At 35.5% G+C, this 20,895-nt stretch overlaps 1 protein-coding gene across 1 annotated transcript in view; it reads right to left on the bottom strand.

The window, feature by feature from the left end:
- The window catches only part of LOC102500653 (MAM domain-containing glycosylphosphatidylinositol anchor protein 2), a 550,208-nt gene extending 529,633 nt beyond the window's left edge, over nucleotides 1–20,575 (bottom strand). Inside the window, exon 1 of the mRNA XM_027776806.1 lies at nucleotides 20,526–20,575. Within this exon, the coding sequence (XP_027632607.1) occupies nucleotides 20,526–20,575 (50 nt within the window). The remainder of the gene's footprint in view (nucleotides 1–20,525) is intronic.
- Nucleotides 20,576–20,895: the final 320 nt, after the last annotated feature.

The following is a 20,895-nucleotide window of genomic DNA, read 5'->3' as shown; positions in this document are numbered from 1 at the left end:
TATTAGGGATGAACATATACAACAGCATAAACATAAAGATTCTTTTAAAAATTAGAAAGCAGCATGGCTATCAACATTAAAGGAAAGCATATTTTTATGAAAAATTACTCTCCTTATAAGATGGAAGATGACATAATTCTTCAATCAAGTGCTTAGATTAGAAAGAAAAATGTAATTTTCTGTATTTAGCCCTGAGCAGTTTGGTGTGAAGCATGAAAAAGAAATCAACAGAAGAATTACTATATATGTCATTCTACCAAGTAATAGAAAGGTGCGAAAATAAAATTTATACTGTAAAAACAAGTATTTTAATCCATATGTATTTCATTTTGTTTATAAACATAGACATCTGAAAAAAGTTTTCTTCACAACAATGATTTCTTTTTTTTTTTTTTTTTTAAGAGGTTTTTCACTAGAGGGCTCTGTCGCGTTCGGCAGACAGACAGAGAGAGACATAGAGACAGAAAGCAATAAATCACCCCCCCAGGGAGGATGGTCACACCGCAATCCCTTCTCCTCCATTCTCCTCTCGGGATCTTCGGCACGCACGCACACACACCCGGTGTGAGTTTTAAGCCACCGGGTCGGAGACGTGAACCGCGGTCGACTATGTGGGAATCCAGCGACATAGCCATTACACTAACAGCTGGTTCCCAGAACAATGATTTCTTGACATAAATACCTCACAAACTCTACCATTTTCTCATTCCATACTTCATGCAAATGTATTTCATCTCATTTTCCCAAATCTTTTGATAATTTTTTGGATTATTTTAATATCTGTCTGGAAAGCTATTTCACATTGCTTGCTTTTTGTATAAATTAGCCTAGTGGGAATATAGGAAGAGTGTCTGCCTATACAACTAAAAGAGAAATTTGGTCATCACTAAGTTCTATTCAAAGAAAAAGCATAAAGTTCTCAAAAATAATTCAAGACTGGGCACTAAAACAATTGAGTAATAGTGTAAAAGCTATTTCAAGAAAACATTGCTAACTTTAGATTTAAAGATCAATTTTAGATGAATAAACAATTTTAACTTGTAAGATTTCACAAGCTATCACAATAGTAAAGAATTATTATCATTATTTTGAATTCACTTACATTCTACTCTATAATCACAGATAACTTGAACAGTGTAAGATTTATGTTTTAACCTGAATTACCACAAATATTGAAAACCTTTATTTTGGCTATGAAGTCTTCATTACCAAAGTCCAGTATGAATTTTTGTTTTAGTAACATAATACTAGAGCTAATTTTTTAAAGTTACACATTTAATTGTAGTTTTACTCTCATAACAGAACAAAATAAAAAAATAAATCTCCCCTCATCCCTTCTAGTCCCCAAACTTCATACTCACGTATAATCAGTTTAATAAGCAATTTTTAAAATGAGAAATAATTTCACAAATGATTCTAAATTTATTTAACTGAATAATGAATGTTAATGTTAATTTCTATTTTAAATTGACAAATGAATGAAAAATAAAAACAATCTGAGCCCATATTTTAAAATACACATTGTAAGTGGTAGTAGTTTTTATCTGAAATTATTTATCAGTTTCAAGTGACAAACAATATCTCTGGATCTCTATATATTTGGTTATGATTAATATATTCCCTGTAGCAAAATGTTGGTATTCAGAATTTAGAGAATCACAGCTCTCAACTGAGATGATAATGACAAACTAAAAATAAGTATATAATGGAATTGTGACTCATGACACTCAAAAGGTGATATCTAGAACTGTTTGAAATCTTCAAATGACATTAAAAAAAACAAAGCAAAAAGCTTCCTGGCTTTTTTGGAGAGCTTTGCAGCACAGTTTTACTAGAGAAAAAGTGAAAATGAAAATAATTAATTATTTAGATCTGAGATATATTATCTGTTGTCAAGCTTTAGGTAACATGATTTTGACTTGCTTTCATAATGAAACACAAATTATATACACATGCATTTAAAATCCTTTTAGTGGGAAATTTGCATTTGAAGTGGATCAAGTCTATTTTGTATATTGTCACTTTTCAAATGTTAGATTCTATAGTAAGGTAGTAAGGTTTTGAGTTCAAATTTTTATTTACAAGTTGTATGATCACAGGCAAGTTACTAAATCTCCCTAAGTATTAGATTTTTTTTTATCTGTAATAGCAGGATAATAATATCTCATAGATCATTCAAGGAATTATTGAGCTAATCCTTTTAAACCACATGCAGTAAATAAAGAGTGGCTATATTTAAATTCACAATTCTTAATATATTTCATTATTTCAAGGTGAAAGACAAGTGAAAATTAGATCATGTGGGTTGTTAATATTTTCCTGACAATTCTATAAACAAAATTAACATCTTACTGTTATTTCTCCAGCCACATTTTGAATATCAGAAAGGCATAGACTATGGCATGATTGATAATTCAAGTAGAATAAAATACAAGAGGCAGTAACTTCTTGAAAAACTAATCAGGGCCAGACAGTTGCACAGTGGTAATGTAACTGTACCCACAAGAAAAAGTCCCTGGCTCACGTCCCAGAGCCTCCCACTAAATGTCAGGTGTCTGTGGCCAGCGCATGCGCCCTAGAGCAAAAACCTCTCAAAAGAAAAAAAAAAAAAAAACTATTACTGAACATCTATTAAATATTGGCCCTTTAGTTTTACAATAATATCAGTTTCAACAGTGAAAAAGTAAACAAAGTCGCCTTCATAATCTCCACATGTTAATAGTAACAATTTAAATAACATATATGCCACATTATTTGGCAATCAGTACCACAGAGGGAAAAAAAATTAAGGTAGAAAATGATTTCAAGTGGTTGACAGGTTTCCATTTTAAATAATCAGTCAGAGAAGGCTTTTCTATAAATAAGTTACTTGAGCAAAGATTTGATATAGATGAGAGAATGAGCGACATGGCTACATATGGCGAGAGCTTTCCAGGCAGTGGAAGTAGCGGTACAAACACCTTAAGGAGAAGAGTGTTCATAGAATAGGGAAGTCTGGGGTCAGCCTGTGGCCTGATGGTTGAGAGAACTAGATCCTACATGCGCTACCATGCAGTTCAAATTCAGGACCCCTGGCCTGAGGGTCACTCAAAGTACATGTGTGAGTGTGCACAAAGTCCTAACAGGCTGGAGGAGAAGAGACTGCAGCAAATCATACTCTGTTGGGGGATGCTTTCTCCCTCTCCTTGTCTCTCTGACTCTTTCTGGTGAGAACATAAGACCTCTGACAAATTAAAAAAAAAAAAGGAATAAGGCAGACTAAGGGGAAAGTCATAGCATTTTAGGTCAATAGTTATGAAAGAACAGATGGCATAGGGATTTTTTGATACCTGTGTTTATTCGGGATATGGTATGAAGTCATCAGAATCATCAGATGATTTAAACAGTGAAGTAATGTAATCTGGCAAAAATACATATATACCTGAACATGTATGTATGCAGATATGTATATATGGGGTCACTGGGAAAGTCATGATATATTTTTGCATAGGACTTCTGATGATCTAATATTTAGGTAAAGTTGCATACATACTTACATGTATAGGCACATAAACATAAACACACACATATATGATACATATTAATACATACTGATTTGTTGTGTTGAAAATAAACTAAAGGAAGACAAAACTTGAAGCAGGAAGACCAGTTCTGCCATCAGTTTGACTCAGGGAAGAGATGACAGTGGATGTGTAGACTGAAATGTAGACTGTGAGAGAGCAAGGCATAGGACTGCTAAAACATTAATAGGATCTAATAAGAAATTAAAATAAAAATGATATGGGGTTCCTGGCTTCAATTATAATAGACATTTAAGAATGTGAATACAGTGATAACAGAGCACAGAGCCTTTCTGAGTATGGGGCTCTGGAGAGAATCCAAGGATGGCTCTAAGTCTTTTATCAGAACAATGAAGTTATTTACTCAGATAAGAAAACATGTAGGAGCAGAAGTGTAGGGAGCTGAAGAAAAGATTAAAAATTGTATCTATCAACAGAAGCCAAATAAGAACTTAAATCTACTATAAGAATTTACATTTTAACTATGTAGGAGTCATTATGGACTTAACAGGATAGTTTTAGTGGACAGAATAATTGCATTAAGGATGCGGGGGTAAGGGGAAGACTGTAGTAGTTTTGAGAAGGAATAAAATGAGAGACACCAACCTCACAACTATACAACCGACTCAAGAATTTAGCTAAGAATTTAAATAAAAAGTGGAGAGGGGCAGTAGGGAAAACATGATAGAGTACCTTTAAGAAAAAGAAACAATTGCAGGTCCAGTAGATGGCATAATGGTTATATCGCTGGACTTCCACCTAATCAACCACGGGTTCGAATCTCAGGACCAGTGACTTAAAACTCATGCCAGACACGTGTGCATGTATGCTCAAAATCTTGAGAGGTGACTGGAAGAGAAGGGATTACAACATGGCTATCCCTCTGGGTGGTGGTGGGGGGTGATTTCTCACTTCCTGTCTCTCTTTTTCTCTGTCTCTCTGAGGAGCACATGTCCCATAGAGCAAATTATCTTGCTTAATATCCACAAGATAATCTTTTGAAATTGGCATTATTTTTCCTACCTTACAAAGTTTAAGTAACTTGCCTTAGATCATAAAACTAGAAAGCTGCAAAACTATGTTTTGTTTTATTTATTTTGTTAAAATGCCACTTTCACTGTCTTATTTCAATTATTTAGCATCTTAACATAACAAAGTTTGACACCCTATAGCAAAAACCTCTCAAAAAAAAAAAAACAAAAACACAAAACATAAGAGTTTGAGAAGAGAGCTTTTACATTGATCCAGAACCTTAAAATGGGATGTACTTAAGATCTCAGTATACATGTAGCCTCTCTAAACAAGAGTAGTCCCTCACTTCACCACATATATGATTCTTTAATATTTCTCTAAAATGTGTCATTATCTCCTTTCTTATTTTTTGTTTCCCAAGAGTAAATGAGCTCAGAGATCTTTTTTCACTTGCTCACTATTTTCACTCTACCCAGCACAGTGTCATATGAATATGCACTCAGTAGATTCTCAATAACTATTTACTGAATGATTACCTTTCCTTTACTTCTCCCTGTTACATCCATACAAATATAGAGAAAATGAATATATATATTTATAAATTGTACATATATATGTGCATATATATATAAATGGATATTCTTCATTTCTACCAGCAGTGAAAAATATTGATCAGTTCTCTCTTTTACTATTTATTTCTTCTTCCCATGAATGAGATAGAGCAAGAGAGAGAGACAGAGAGACAGGCACCCCTACAGGGTCTTTGCACTGCAATCCACTCCTGGCTTTAGCCAACTCTAGATCATGGACTCATGAATGTACCTGGAATGTTGAGGAAGACTGCAAATGTGAACCTGGGACCTTCCTGTGTGGGCAGCCTCACATAGCATTGTGTTACTGTTGTGACTCCCCACCCCATTAGTTCTCTTTTAAAAAATCTGTTTCTACTTACATTTCAACCTCAATACTAGTTATAAGTATGTTATTACATGAAATTAGGGCTACAATTTTTTTTATTTGTCAAAGGATACATGTGTGCACTTGCCAAAGAAAGATAGACAGAGGTTGACCAGGACTTGAACGGCATGGTTGACATGTGAGAGCCAGCTCCCTTAACTACTAGGCCACAGGACTAAACCAGGCTATTCTTTTCATATAAATTATAATTTTCACTCAGTTTCATATACAAAATAACCATAAAATAAATAGTAAATTCAAACAAGGTAAACTGTGTGAAATGACAATTGAGAATATTAAAAAATCCAGATATTCAAATTAGCTTATTTTTCTAGAACTTCATTCAATGAAAAAAAACTTAAAGTATGTATTACAGGTAAATAACCAAAAGTCGGAGCCGGCCAGTGGCATGGTGGTTAAAGGTACTGGATTCCCACATGGCCAACCATGGTTTGAGTCCTGGACCTGCATGCTTTCTCTCTCTCTCTCTCTTGGAGTTTTGTTTGTTGTTGTTTTTCCAGTTCTCTGAGGCATGATGATAAGTTATCTACTTTCCATCTTTCCATCCTTTTCTTTTCTTTTCTTTTTTTTTTTGGAGAGATTTTCACTGTAGGGCGCGTGTGCTCGCCAGACAGACAGAGAGAGACATAGAGACAGAAAGCGAGAAATCACCCCCCAGGGGGGATGGTCACGCCGCAATCCCTTCTCCTCCATTCTCCTCTCAGGATCTTGGGCATGCACGCACACGCGCCAGGTGTGAGTTTTAAGCCACCGGGTCCAGGACGCGAACCGCGGTCAACTACGTGGGAGTCCAGCGACATAGCCATTATGCTAACTGCTGGTTCCCAATAAAATAATTCTTTAAAAAAAGTATTAGAGATATTTTTCTTTAAGAAGCTGCTCGAAAATTTTTAGCAGTTCCAAACCATTTATTTGCTGTTCAGCATTCTTTTGTCCACAGTCCTACCTATAGTATTTACAACCTAGAGAGCCTTCCATTACAGCAGGACAGCCAAGAAGTGGTTCGGGCGTCACTGACATGTCAAAGGTCTAAGCCTCAGATGAGAACAAAAGTGGGTACCAGCATGTTTTACTGGCCATTTTTCTTTCTCAGCAATGTTAACATAAATCTGCTATAAATTAGAGCTCCCATCTAACTGACTAATTTGGCAAGAAAAACAAGGTTTTCAAGTCAATTAAATTAAAAGAGAAAAGAAAAAGAAAAAAAGACAAAAAGAAAGAATAGCAAAGAAGAGAGGCACTTTAGAATTTCGCAAGATACGAACACTAGCATACTATTGTTATATTTGTTGAATGAAGAGTTACAAAAATAAAGTAGAAAGAATTAGAACAGTTTAATAAGTCAGGAGAAAAAGATGATAAAAAGAAAGTGAAAAAAGGGTAAGTTGCTCAGACTACAGCCATTGTCTGGATGCCATTAATAATTTTTATCCTAAATTGCTTATTTGAGGATATTAAATTCTCTAGATTTACGATTATATAGTATTCAATAGCACATGATCAAATTTGATATATTATTGTATGATTATAACATATATCAAGAAAAAGCCTATATGTCACTCACTACATTCCCCACTTTGTTTAAAATAAACTAGTCTATAAAGACCTATTATTTTTTAAATGCCGTGTAACTAATAAAATGTTTTTTAAAAATTGTACACATACTAGCACACTAACCTGAAGTATCTATTACACACCATAATTTTTCCTTTGAATAATTGTATGTTGCAACGGAGCAATTTTGTTCTGAAAGTATATTAAAATCTTTATTTTCCCCTTACTCTTTCAAATAATCTAGGTGAGACAAGCCTGTTTTTCAGTAGCTCTCACACCCTAATTGTGTATTTGTGTTTTCTAATTAGCACACCATCAAACTATATCATGAGGATTAGAATGAATGGGATTTCTTTGTGTTTGATAAATTATGCTTTAAACAGCTCGTACAAGTTTATGGAAGTCATTTACTGTTTAAATTGAATATATTGAATATGTAGCTTCTGAAGAACTCTAATATGTCATCATGAATAGGATGTTAAAAAGATAGTCTAAGGACCAGCAGGTGGCATAATGATTATATGCTGGACTTCTACTTAATCAACCATGGTTCGAGTCCCAGACCCAGTGGCTTAAAACTCTCGCTTGTGTGTGTGTGTGTGTGTGTGTGTGTGTGTGTATGTGCGTGTGTGCCCAAAATCTCAAGAGGAGAATGAAGGAGAAGGGATTGTGGTGTGACCATTCCCCTAGGGGCTGATTCTTGCTTCCTGTCTCTCTGGTGAGCACATGCACCCTATAGGAAAAAGTTTCTCTTAAAAAAAAAAAATGTCTACCTCTCTCTGTCTTCAAAAGGCACAATATTAACCCAATTGTATGTCTGGAATTATAACTGAAGACTGTGTTCACATCATAACTAAACAATCACTTTTGAGAATATTAGTTGTTCAAGAAGTTTAGTGAACAGAGGTAGCTATTTAGTCAATCTGCCAAGTCAAGAGTCCTGTAGAGGTGTAGTTCTAAGTTCATGCACACCTCAAAACTGTACCTACAATTGGGGGACCAGCAGTTAGCATAATGGCAATGTCGCTGGACTCCCACGTAGTTGACCGCGGTTCGAGACCCGGTGGCTTAAACTCACGCCGGGTGAGTGTGCGTGAGTGCCCAAGATCCCGAGAGGAGAACGGAAGAGAAGGGATTGCAGCATGGCCATCCTCCCCTGGGGGTGATTTATCGCTTTCTGTCTTTCTGTCTCTCTCTGTCTGTCTGGCTAGCGCTCTCACCCTGTAGCAAAAACCTCTCAAAAAAGAAAAAAAAACTGTACCTACAACATGACAGTTTCTTTGTTTAGAAATAAAAGGTATCTGTACACTCAAATAAGAATATTTCAAAGCATTATAATTCAAAAGACATGTTTTTGTATTACAAGATACTGTGATTAATTTCCTCAACTCTGAAACATTTTCAAATATGTGAAACTCAATAGTGAGTATTTTCACTCCTGAAATTTGGTGGTGAACAGTCAAGACATGTATGTACAGTTCTTCTTAACTGGCTAACAAAATTCTAATTTAATTAACACAGTGCGATTAGCCATTATTTTCATTAGGAGCTTCTCATTTTAAGAATTTCTATGGGATCATTAGGTATTTAGGGAGAAACAAATTGTGTCTATTTTATTCTGGGTAAAATTAATCACCAGGCATAAATTTCTATCTTTTATAGTAATAGTCATTTACAATGGACTATAATATCTTCTTTTATAATAATTATAACAATTCTTCCATTATGAGGATATGTGTGCTTTAATGACAGATATAAAAGAATAAGGGAACTGATATGAATAGCTTACAAATAAAATGATTTTTGGATAGCTTTATTTTTAGTAATTTAATTTTTTTTCAATTACCAAAAATAGTGATTTTATATTTTTCAAGATGAAGGGATATCAGTAATAAAAGTTTGAAGAGAGCATACTGTATAATATATTTAAAAATGTTTATAATCATGAAAACATGATTTCTGAGGTTAGTTTACATTTATATAAACAGCCTTGCACAAGGCAGAATAACAATAAGCATATATAGATGTACGTATGTAATTATGTGTTTGTAGACATAGGTTTTACCTATTGGTACTAGAATTCTGAATTATCTACAAATACCACGACTTATATAGTTCCAAAAAATAATAGCAGAATTTATCAAAATGGTGACCTCTAACAATGGATGTATGGGTAGTGAATTGGTTTTGACCTTAGAATTGCATTAGAAGGAGGGAAAGCTATCATTTCAGTGATGGGGTCTGGCAACTCAGGGAGGGTTTCCAGGTAACAATTTTGATACTAATAATTTTGGGTCTCCAATTTTATAGGTAATCTTTAAATTTTGTCACATAACCAGTTATCACAGCAGCATATATTCAATTGCAATGATTCTGGCTAACTAAACTCTCAATATACCAATGTATGAACTAATTCATAAATGGATTTCCAACTTGTTCATTTAGTGAGAAATATGAGTGCCAAAATACCCAAATACTTGTATACCCTTGATCAGTGTGGTCTTTCCCAGGGAGTAAATCAAAATGGGAAATAAAATGCATCTAGCATGTTGATTTTAATCATAACTTCAAGATCTTGGGCAACTAGGTAGATGACATCGATAGCTAGTGCCATCTACTTATGCCACTTGGGAATCCAGCTTAATTACAGGGATATAGCTTCCAGAGGGGTCTCTGATAGCACCTTATCAGCTCTAGAATCAAACTGATGTTTCATTTAAAAAATTGTTTTGGGACCAGCAGTTAGCGAAATGGCTATGTCGCTGGATTCCCATGTAGTCAACCACAGTTCGAGTCCCAGACCTGGTGGCTTGGACTCATGCCAGTTGCGTATGTGTGCATGCCCAGGATCCCGAGAGGAGAATGGAGGAGAAGGGATTGCAGTGTAGCCACCCCCCTGGGGTGATTTCTCACTTTCTATCTCTATGTCTCTCTCTTTCTGGTGAGCACATGTACCCTATAGCAAAACCCTCTCCAAAAAAAGAAAAAAAAATTGTGTTATAAAAGTCTTACTGACCTCTTAGGGTTTGTGAACATAGCCTTTCATAAGGCAGAATAACAAGAGGATCAGCAGATTGTTTGCTGCCATTCCCTCATTCCATAGAATGGCAGATGTCAATTATGGCCCTCCTTTCTGATAAATCTGAATTAAGTCTCAGACAGTTTCCCAGCCCAGGCAATCACTACCAGTTGATTATAGTTGTCATTTTAAGCACAATTTATTTGCTATACCAGAGTAAAGATTAAGTTTCAGACAAGTTATATATTCGAACATTCAAGATTCAGTGTCATCCTGCTTCTGACATTTATTTCTCTGATTTCAGACTCAACATTTAGGTAATATTGATTCAGGTGATTTGGTACTACTGATAAATGAGTTCACTTTCTATATTTAATATTTTGTAACATTATTTGCAATGGCTACCTTAGCTTCAAATTTTGTGTGCAGGCCATGTTTAGTAATACATATCTCACCATATGTGCCAAATCAGTCTAAAGAGCTGAAAGGTTTGTGTTTCTTTGGAGGAAAAGTGTTATTTGCTTCCCTTTCATTACGGAGTAATTGGGTTATTCTTGTGCAGTTACTTGTGTTATTCTTAGGGCAGCTATTTGCAAAAGACAAGCAGCTGAAGAGCAAACAGTGCCAAATCCTGTGGGACTAGGACCTTGGCCAGTCTTACTTTGAAATTCCTAAACTGGGAAGGTGAGTACCTTCATAGGGAATTTATTTATATGCACTTGTTAATAGTTTTTGAAAATGTATGCCCAGCATAGACGTACACATACACACATACACACTCACACACACATAATAGTATTCAATTACTATGTAGAATGACAATAATTATTCTCATCCTACATATGAGGCAACAGAAGTTCAGAGTGGTGGAGCTGTGACTCAGATCTCGATAGCCCTTATCTCCTAGCCCAAAGTTTTATATTCCCTACTGTCTCCCATTCAGTAATTCAGAGCTAGAAAAATTTGTTCTTTACAGACGATCATTTTCTCATAGCCACGGAAGAGGTTGATAGGGAATTTCTTCTGAAGGGAGAAGAGAATGCAGTTATGTATTTCATTAGTAAGAACTCCATAGCGTAATAAAAAATGTGTAGTCTTGTGAAGGTGTTGAGATACGGGAATTGGAGAAGTGTTTTTCAGGTTGGGCTGCAGTTTGAAGAGTGGACACTTAATTGAGGGTATTCTTAAAGAAGAGAAACTGCCTTAGACTTAGGCAGTTTACCTTAGCCTTCTGATTGGGGTTTAAAGCAGCATGAAAGTGACTTCCTAAAAGGGGTTTGGATTGAGGCTGTGTAAAAGGAGCCACTCACAATAGAAGCAGTAAGTTCTACAAGATGTATTTCACTTTTATTAATCATAGAAAACTTCCTTAAATTAGACTTAGGTTCTAGTGTGGAGAAAAAAAGAAAGGGGCTTATTTCATATCTGGAATAGATCAGTGAAAACTGTATCCTCTCCTCTGAAGTCAGAGCAGTGGGATTAGGAAAGATAGCTCAACCTGGCATAACACTACCTCAGGGATGAGAGCCATGCACAGGGTGAGAAAAGTGAGCAGCATGGCCACAAATACCAAATAATTCTTATCTCAACATGAAGGCCACACCTTAAAGAACTAGATGCTCAAGAAACACTTAATGGATTAATAAAAGAGCTGGGGTTACTTTGAAAACTATTTTTTGATAATTATTCCAATGAAGTCTCATACCATTAAAAAGACAGGTGGTACGTTTTAGGGACAGTCGAATCTTGGACATTGTATTTTATCAGAAAGGCAATGAGACCTAAATTATAAATAGTAATGAGATGATACAAATCTCTGATGAACTCAGTAGTCCCACAACTTAAAGTAGAGCATAAACTAGTGTAAAAAAGACTAACTTAGAAACACAAATACATGTCTTATTTCTAGCAACATCACTAAATTTCCTTTATCTGTCTCATATCATATAGATACTACAATTTCCTTTCTTTCCTTCTTTATGTCATTTTCCCCCCACTGGTGTTCATGATTTCTTTTTCTGCTTTATCTTGAGTTGATATAGCATAATTAACAGCCACAGAGTGAAAATATTATGGTCTCTAACAAAGAAGGCAGACCCCAAGGAACAAAGACACCATTTCCATTCATTATATAAATATAATGGAAAGCAGACTCAACAGGAAAGCTGTTTCTCCCCTTTAAAGAGTTCTACATATACATTGTTATAATTTCATATTACTGTGTTAATTGATTTGTTAAAGCTTCCCCTAGTGCTTTATAACTTTCTTGTTGTTTCTTTTCTTCTCTGTATCCTCAAACACTACACAATTTTATGGGCTCTATGCTTTTAAAGATATATTTAAAAAGAAAATGGTTAAGATAACATGCAATAATTCAGAATAAAATAGCCACACATATCTAAAAACTCAACAAAGTTACTCACTATTCAACTCAACAACAAAATTCACCACTTTGCAGCTCATTCATTTACCCTGACTCTCAGAGGAAATCAGGAAGCAGGAGCACAGCTCCACAGTGAGAATTAACTGCACTGTCACTGCTGCCCCTTCTGAGTGCAAACAGCTGACCATTGTTTACCACACAATCACACTCAACTACAGTTGTTTCCCTCATTTTCCTCCCAATTTCCTTCTGCCTTCTTTATCCTTGGCATGTATCAACAAGATTTCTTCTGAGGGATAAGAAATTCATTTCATAAAGAGGAAAGCATCTTTAGCTTTGGCATGTGCATAAGCCAAGTATCTTTAACAATGCCATATTGTCAGGACAAATGTTCTGCCTCCCACATTATTGTTAAAGATTGGCTAGGGTGGGGCTGATTGACATTCTTTTGTGTAAAGAATCTCCACTGGATACTGCAAGAACAAACAATTAGGATGCAATGTTTTGCCAAGCAAAACTTGAGCCAATTTTGAAACTAGTTTATTTTTCTATTAAGCACTAGTTTGCTATCTCAGAAAGATGATTGACGAATGTGTCCCCCCATTTCTCTGAACATTCTGTCTTCAAAGCCCTCATCAATATTAGAGAAACTTTAACAATGTGTATAACAATTAATAACAATAAACTATATATAGTCTATTGTTTGGGTAGGTTCTAAAAGTGGAAAATAAAACATGTATTAGACTTTTTTTTTCTTTTTTTCAAATGGGTGCCTTGTCTACTTGAGAGCAGGTAATATCTAGAAAACTCTAATATTTTCTCTACCACATAAAAATACATGCTATAGAGAGGAACTTTGTTAATATTTATTAATCTATATAAAATGTCTTGATTCAGTTTGCCTCATTTTTAAAAAAAACTTCAAATATGATGGGATACTTTTAACATAAGGTTTCACATTAAGGGTGTCTGTCTAAGCTAGATGGCAGCTAAGAAACTATTCATTTTCTTTACTAATGATCATGAATTAAATACAAAAAATACTTTCCCAATAGCCAAAAAAGCAATAAGTAAAACTGGACATTTTTACTGTATTACCATAGAATTGTGTGTCTATAGAACAGAGGAGTGCATGTATCTGTGTCACAAAATAGCAATGAACTGGTAATCATTGTTTCATAGCAGCTTATTAAAACTCTTAGGAGAGAAAGAAAAAATAAAGCTAGGAATATCTTAGCACATTTAATCTTAAAATCCAACCTAACATTTTCTGAGTAAAAATTAAAAATAAATGCCTACTGCCTCCATTCTCCTAATTTCTCTCCCTAGGAATACATAACCTCTGCTAGAAGGGTGCAAAACCAATGGGAAAAAAAGAAAGGAAGCAAACACCATTTAATATTTATTTTTAGCTAGGTCTTGGCAAAACCAGATGCCAGGAGTAGCTCTATAGTTCTGAATACTAAATATTCAACAGATGGTTCTCCTTAGATTTCATCCAATCTGGAAATGCCCCAATAGGAAACAAAGATGGTCTCCAGGCTGTCCCTTTTCTATTAGAATATACTTCCCACACATGCTATGAATAGGAAGGTAAGAAATACAAATTCATTCTATAAAACAGTGAGAGCTGAAGAAAGGAGTGTACCAATACTTTCTATGCAAATAAATATCACCCCACATAGCAGTTTTCATGTATGTTCTCAAGTGACATATCAAAACAATAAAAAAATAGGGAAAAAAATCTTAACAATATATTTGAATTCCTACTCTTAGCAATTCCTGGGTGACAACTCTCAACTATATAGTAGTACCTCTATAATTTGAAAATTAAATCCATTTCCCCTTGACTTCTGACTCTCAAATGAAGCTACTTGGTTAAACAGTGAAACCACAGAGATCTGGCAATTTTCACAGCATGAGGATTCTTCCACTGGAAGAACAAAGATGAATTGCAATGAGGCTCAAAGAATGGTCATAAGTTAGCTAATGCAAATATTAAACATTTTATATTCTACACAGCATAGTGAGCTTGATTGTTTTGTTTTCATTATAAACACAAACATATTTGTGGATGGTATCTAAGTGAGCTGAGTCAAAAGTAGTTCCAGTCAAATACTCAAGCTAACGTCAATTAAAGGACAACTAGTAACAGCAACTATTTCCTTTTTGTTGTTTTTTTTTTTTTGAGAGAGATTTTTGCTATAGGGCACATACACTCACCAGACACAGAGACAGAGTAACAGAAAGCAAGAAATCACCACGCAGGGGGATGGCGACAAAGCAGTCCTTTCTCCATTCTCCTCTCAGGACTTTGGGCATGCACATGTATGTGCCCAGCATAAGTTTTGAGTTACTGGGTCCAAGATTCAAACCACAGTCAGCCACGTGGGAGTCCAGAGCCTTCACCACTATACCACCTGCTTGTCCTGACAATTAGTATTCTGTTTTATTTTTTAGTTGTAAACAGTTGGACACCACATAAATTTATGTAATGGAAGAATCTATACAAATTTTGTATTTTCAGCACTTCAAAATATTAGCCAGTTGGAGATAGTGAAAGCACAACTGATCAAGAAATTGCCTTTTTTTTTTTTTTTGAAGTTTTTTCTGCTATAGGGTGCATGCACTCAGGAGAGAGACAAAATGGGGGAGGGAGTGAGAGGAGGAGAAGAGGAGAAAGAGAGAGAAAGTGAGACATCACCCTCTGACAGAGATGGCCACACTGCAATCCCTTCTCCTCTACTCTCTTGGGATTTTGGACAGGCACGCATGCATACATGCCCCATATGATTCTTAAGCCACCAGGTCTAAGACATTAACTCCAAAGTTCCCCATGTGGGATCCAGCACCTTAACCTCCATGCCACCTGCTGGTCCTCTAATTGTTTTAAATCCCTTTCTTTCAGACCTCAAGGAATTCACAAATCTTTTCTTTTTTTTTTTTTTCCTTATAAGTATCAATCCTCTTATGTATAAAATAGCAGTCCTTCTTACTCAGAGTTATTTTTAGGATTGCATGACATCATATACATGAAAATATTTATATATTAACATTCTCTCCAACTGGATTAAATGGCCCTTTTAACTATAATTTTCTTATGGCACTTATTTTTATTAATCCATTCAAGAAATATGCATTAAATATTTATTGTACCCATCAGTTTTCTAAAGGCTGGGAATGTGATGATAAACAAAGTTGATATGCTTTCTGCCTTCACAAAATTTATAATCCATTAAAAATATAATTCACAGGACATAAAGATTAAAAAAAAACAAAACAGGTAATTATAAAGCAGAAAGAGTTTAGATGGTAAAGTAAGTATACATAGCAGGTGCAGTTCAATGTGTCTTTAGATTCAAGAAAGGCTAAAGGAAAACTTGTTGACTAATCCAAAATTGGAAAGATGAGCCAAGTGGGAAAAACTAGGATAAGAGAGTGAATTGCTAACACAAAGAGCCATCCACAGAAAGGCAGAGTATTTGTAGAAATACAACCACAGAAAGCAAAGCCAATTAGTTAAGACCTCAGTGCCTGAGATGGAAACCAGAATGTCAAATGCTGGAGGAAAGACCTTTTATAGAAAGTTAAATATAGAAAGACACTATTAGACTATTAAGGTTTATTGAAGTAAAACAAACACACACACACACATACACACACACACAAAATATTGTTAAGGGATTAGAACTGACAAGTTAGGCTGGAGCATAGTCAGATCTTTGGAAATAACAGGTAAAAAGTGGAGGCTAAACATTGAAGGAATATTTGAATTACACAGAGTTACATATTTAAATATACACATGAAATCCACGAGTCTTCAAAAAGTTCATGAAGATGTGCATTATGAAAATATATGCTGAATTTCAAAATTTGGAGCACCAAAGTATACTCATGTCATTATTATTTTTTCCATGAATCTTTTGAAGTTCCTCCATATTATATTCTAAAATACAAGATACAGCATGTTATCAAAATGAAGTGGTTATATATGCCACACCGCAATCCCTTCTCCTCCATTCTCCTCTCAGGATCTTGGGCACGCATGCACACATGCCCAGCGTGAGTTTAAGCCATTGGGTCCGAGACTCGAACTGTGGTCGACTATGTGGGAGTCCAGCAACATAGCCATTACACTAACTGCTGGTTCCTTGGTCATTTTTTTAAGGGACTATTCAAATCCAAGTCCCCACAACTTGAAAAACCATACCAGTCAGGGACCAGCAGTTATCGTAGTGGCTATGTCACTGGACTCCTATGTAGTCGACCACGGTTCGAGTCCCGGACCCGGTGGCTTAAACTCATGCCGGGTGCGTGTGCGTGCGTTCCCAAGATCCCAGGAGTGGAATGGAGGAGAAGGTATTGCACATGGCCATCCCCCCTGGGGGGGTGATTTCTCGCTTTCTGTCTCTCTGTCTCTCTCTGTCTTTCTGGCGAGCGCACACGCCCTCTAGCAAAAATCTCTCTCAAAAAAAAAGAAAGAAAAAAGAAAAACCATACCAGTCACAGGAGCACGTGTCCCCAAAATCCTAACGGGATGGAGAAGTGGAGGAGAGGAGATCATAGTGCAACCATACCTCAGTGTGTGTGTGTGTGTGTGTGTGTGTGTGTGTGTGTGTCGGGGGTGTGTGCTTTCCCCTTCCCTCTATCTATCTCTTTGGTGAATGCATGCACCCTCTGGCAACTAAAAGAAAATCATATTGACTCCATACATAGTGTCACAAATCAATAATGAGGGGGTAAATTCCCTGAATCCACAGGGGAGAGGTTAACAGAAGCTCTGCATTAAGAAGAGACCCATGCTCTACCATCTCCACTTGTCTTTGCCTGATTTTAATTTGTATCTTTTCTCTGTAATAAACCATAATCATGGGGAAATAAACTGTTTTATACCTTAAATACATAACATAAAACATTAGAAATAAATTTAGTAATTAGAATACAAGAGGCACAGAGACATGATCACGTTAAGAGGTAAGAGGGCTGCCATCTGCAACCCAAGTGGAGAAGTCTTTGAAGAAAGCAACCCTCTAGCTTTCTTACTCCTCTCATAGCCTGTTAGGAGAAAATAAATCTCTGTTTTTTAAACCACCCAGTTTTCAGTATTTTGTTATGGCAGCAAAGCAGACTAGTGTGTCATGTCTAGATAGAGAGAAAAGTGGAAAAGCATTTTAAAATTCTTTAAGTTGTTTATGGTTTCAAATAAGAAAAGCTATGTTGCCTTTACTGAAAAATAATTCTGCTGCCTGCTGCCCATCTCTCTGATTCACTGTAGTGAGAGTTTAAGTATTATTGTTGTCCAGTGTCTTCTAATAGGCTTCAGAATATGGGTTTCCTTATCTTTAAAGATAAGAAATTAACCCAGTAAGTTTCTTAAACACAGGCCTTCACTCTTAAATACTTTGATTTTGAACCAAGGAACCAGCAGTTTGGTTGATAACTGACATGCATAGCTGGATTGTCTATGACAATGTTTTTATCAGAACATAGGAAAATTAGAAAAATACAAGGATATTGGAAGGTGTTGTTCTAAGAAATAGAATTATACAATTTTAAGCACTTTTTTTTTTCATTCTGCAAAAATATACTTCCTGTTTATTTTTAATTTTTGGTGATAAAAATGTATGTTTATTTTGAAAAATAATTTGCTATACCCTCATACTTTGCAAAATAAAAAGTTTACAAACTCAGGTTAAATGTCAAACAAATATGTGTATGTATATCATTCTTCCATTAAATTTAGCAGTCTTGAAACATGAACTAGAGGCTAGAGTCAACCCTCTAAACCAAGTGGCCTTAGTTTTCATGGATTTTCACTCAAATATTTTGCATCACTCACTAGTTCAATCTTATATAGGGAATATTGAATTTTCATAGATTTTGAAGTACCTTTAGCTTATTTCCCTTTTCCTTCCAGAAGGACTCCTCTCCAAATATGTATTATAATTAAGTTATAAATAATCAGACGTTAAACATGATAAAAATCAAATAATTTTGAAAGCATTGAGTTTTTATATAAATGGTAACACCTTAACTCAATCCATTTTCAATTAATCTAATGATTGCTTGTATAATGTTTATTGCCTTTAAAATGAATGGATCTCTGCATTAAGTACTCTATAAGGTAAGTGAAAATGTGAGATGATGATTTTGTTGGTATTTTTGTTTTTTGCCAGAAGAGATGTGTGCTTACTGGAGAGAGACAGAGGGAGGGAAAGTAAGAAATCACCTCCCAGGGAAAATGGCCATGCCACAGTCCCATCTCTTCCATCCTCCTCTCAGGATTTTGGGTAGACAGATACGTCTGGCATGATTTTCAAGCTTCCAGGTCCAAGACTCAAACCATGGTCAGACATGTGGGAATCCAGAGCCTTAATCTTCTTGTTACCTCCAGGCCCTAAGATGTTGATTTTTTTTTTTTTTTTACTTTACCATTACTTTAACATATTCTTAAATATGTATAATATTATTCAGTACTTTTTTGCCCTGGTTGACTTTTGTTTCTTGCTCTAACTTACATCGCTCCTCACTCTACTTCCCCAAAATAAAAAGCCTGTCTGACACTCTGAATATATAAAGTTACAAAATTATTAGGTAAAATTAAGTCATCAGCGGCTCAGCCCTCCCAAAAAATTGGAAGGAATATTTCACTATAGTTAATAAAACTGTTTTTCATAGTTTGCTATGTCCTATCAGTCTGACATTTCATTTGCTACTACTCAAGATGAATGGAAACTTTCTCATTGGTTTTGACAGTAAGTATTGTTTTTACTTATCTTGAAATATTCTAAAATAAATGCATTAAAGAATACAATATTAACAGATGGAATGCTGTTTGTAAAACCTCATTCTTTAGGCACACTTAGAACTAGGAATGCTTGACATTTTAAATTTGAATTGAATGTATGCACCCTAATGTAACAGTAATTAGTGAAGCTTTAGAAAATGGTAAAAAAGAAACTTCCCCTTTCCTTCTGTTAGTAAAAAGCTCAACATAAAGATATTAGAGTCTCCTTTTCATAGTTGGCCAAGGACCTAAGTGGTCAAGTATTCATGGCAGTGAGCTCTTTACAGAGACTGTGTAGCAGGAGTTGCCCTTCTGTGCACTGGAAAGCTAATCCTGCTCCCAGTCTCAACAGCTTTTCTTTAAGATGGGTAAATTTTGTCAGCTTGTTTCTATATTCCTTAAATATAAACAGGTTTTGGCATGTTATTTGTTCACTTACTAAATATAAGTACTAATGATTCATAGTCAGAAAATGAGGTGTTCTAAATAAAATTTGGTTTTGCATTGAAAAAAAAAGATATTAGAGTCTCTGTTTATTATGGGTACTATAACAACCTATAAGAGAATTGAAAGGTATACACAAGTGGATCAATAGAAGGCCTAGAAAGCTCAGAAACATTGCACACTTCTTTACTACTGATAAAGACATAATTTCCTCTTTATTTATTTATTTATTTTAGTGCTTTTTGCCATAAGGCAAGTGCACTTGCCAGAGAGACACAGAGAAAGGAAAAGTAAGAAATCACTCCTTCAGTGGGGATGGTCACACTACAGTCCTTTTTCTTCATTATAATCTTGGGATTGTGGGCACACACACACTTGCACACAGCAAGATTTTCACATCACTGGTTCTGGAACTCTAATTGCAGTCGGCCATGTGGAAGTCCAACACCTTAACCACTTTTACCAGTCCAGCTGCCTGGTGGGCTCAGTTTCTTATTTTCATTTTCTTTGTAAAAGAAACCTATATAAAAATTTATGTGAGAATTGAAAGGTATGTACAAGTAGATGACAATCCATTTGTATATACCTCATTTATGGATGAGGTATATACAACTTATATATACCTTATTTTCATATTTTTTACACTCACTTGCAGATCTCCTAGTTTATTAAGACTATCTGAGACCACACTCCCATATTTTGACCCCTGGGCCAGGAACTTTGAGGGAGGACTGCCCCCCCCCCTTTCTCTTTCTCTCCCCTCCCCCTCTTCTTTCATTTATAAATTTCTCTCTTCTGATTAACACATAGGATCTCCCTCAGTCCTACTTCACCACACTCCCATCTTTCAACTCCTGGCGAATTCGTGCACCGCGCATCCGCGACTTTTTCTTTATTCTACATATTATTTTCTTCCCACTTTTTCAGTCCTCACTTCCTTTATCCACACCATCCCTGGCTGTTTAGATAGGTCTAGAATTACAATTCTGAAACATTCTAGTATTTTAAGACTCTCTGGAATCCTCCCTTTCACTGAACCACCTGCAAAGAAGGAGATACATTTCTTTGTACACCTGAAGAGAATACTTTTTCTTGGATTACATTACTAAACACAATTGAAGAGAGACTTTGGCTGTCTCCATTCCACATCAGAAAGGAAACACACTTGCTCCTATTCAAAAAAACGTTCTCCTAAAAA

This window comes from Tupaia chinensis, unplaced genomic scaffold (assembly GCF_000334495.1).
Source record: "Tupaia chinensis unplaced genomic scaffold, TupChi_1.0 Scaffold138126_1, whole genome shotgun sequence".
Taxonomy (NCBI): domain Eukaryota; kingdom Metazoa; phylum Chordata; class Mammalia; order Scandentia; family Tupaiidae; genus Tupaia; species Tupaia belangeri.
The sequence above is the reverse complement of the archived record's forward strand: the minus strand, read 5'-3'. Positions and strand labels throughout refer to the sequence as shown.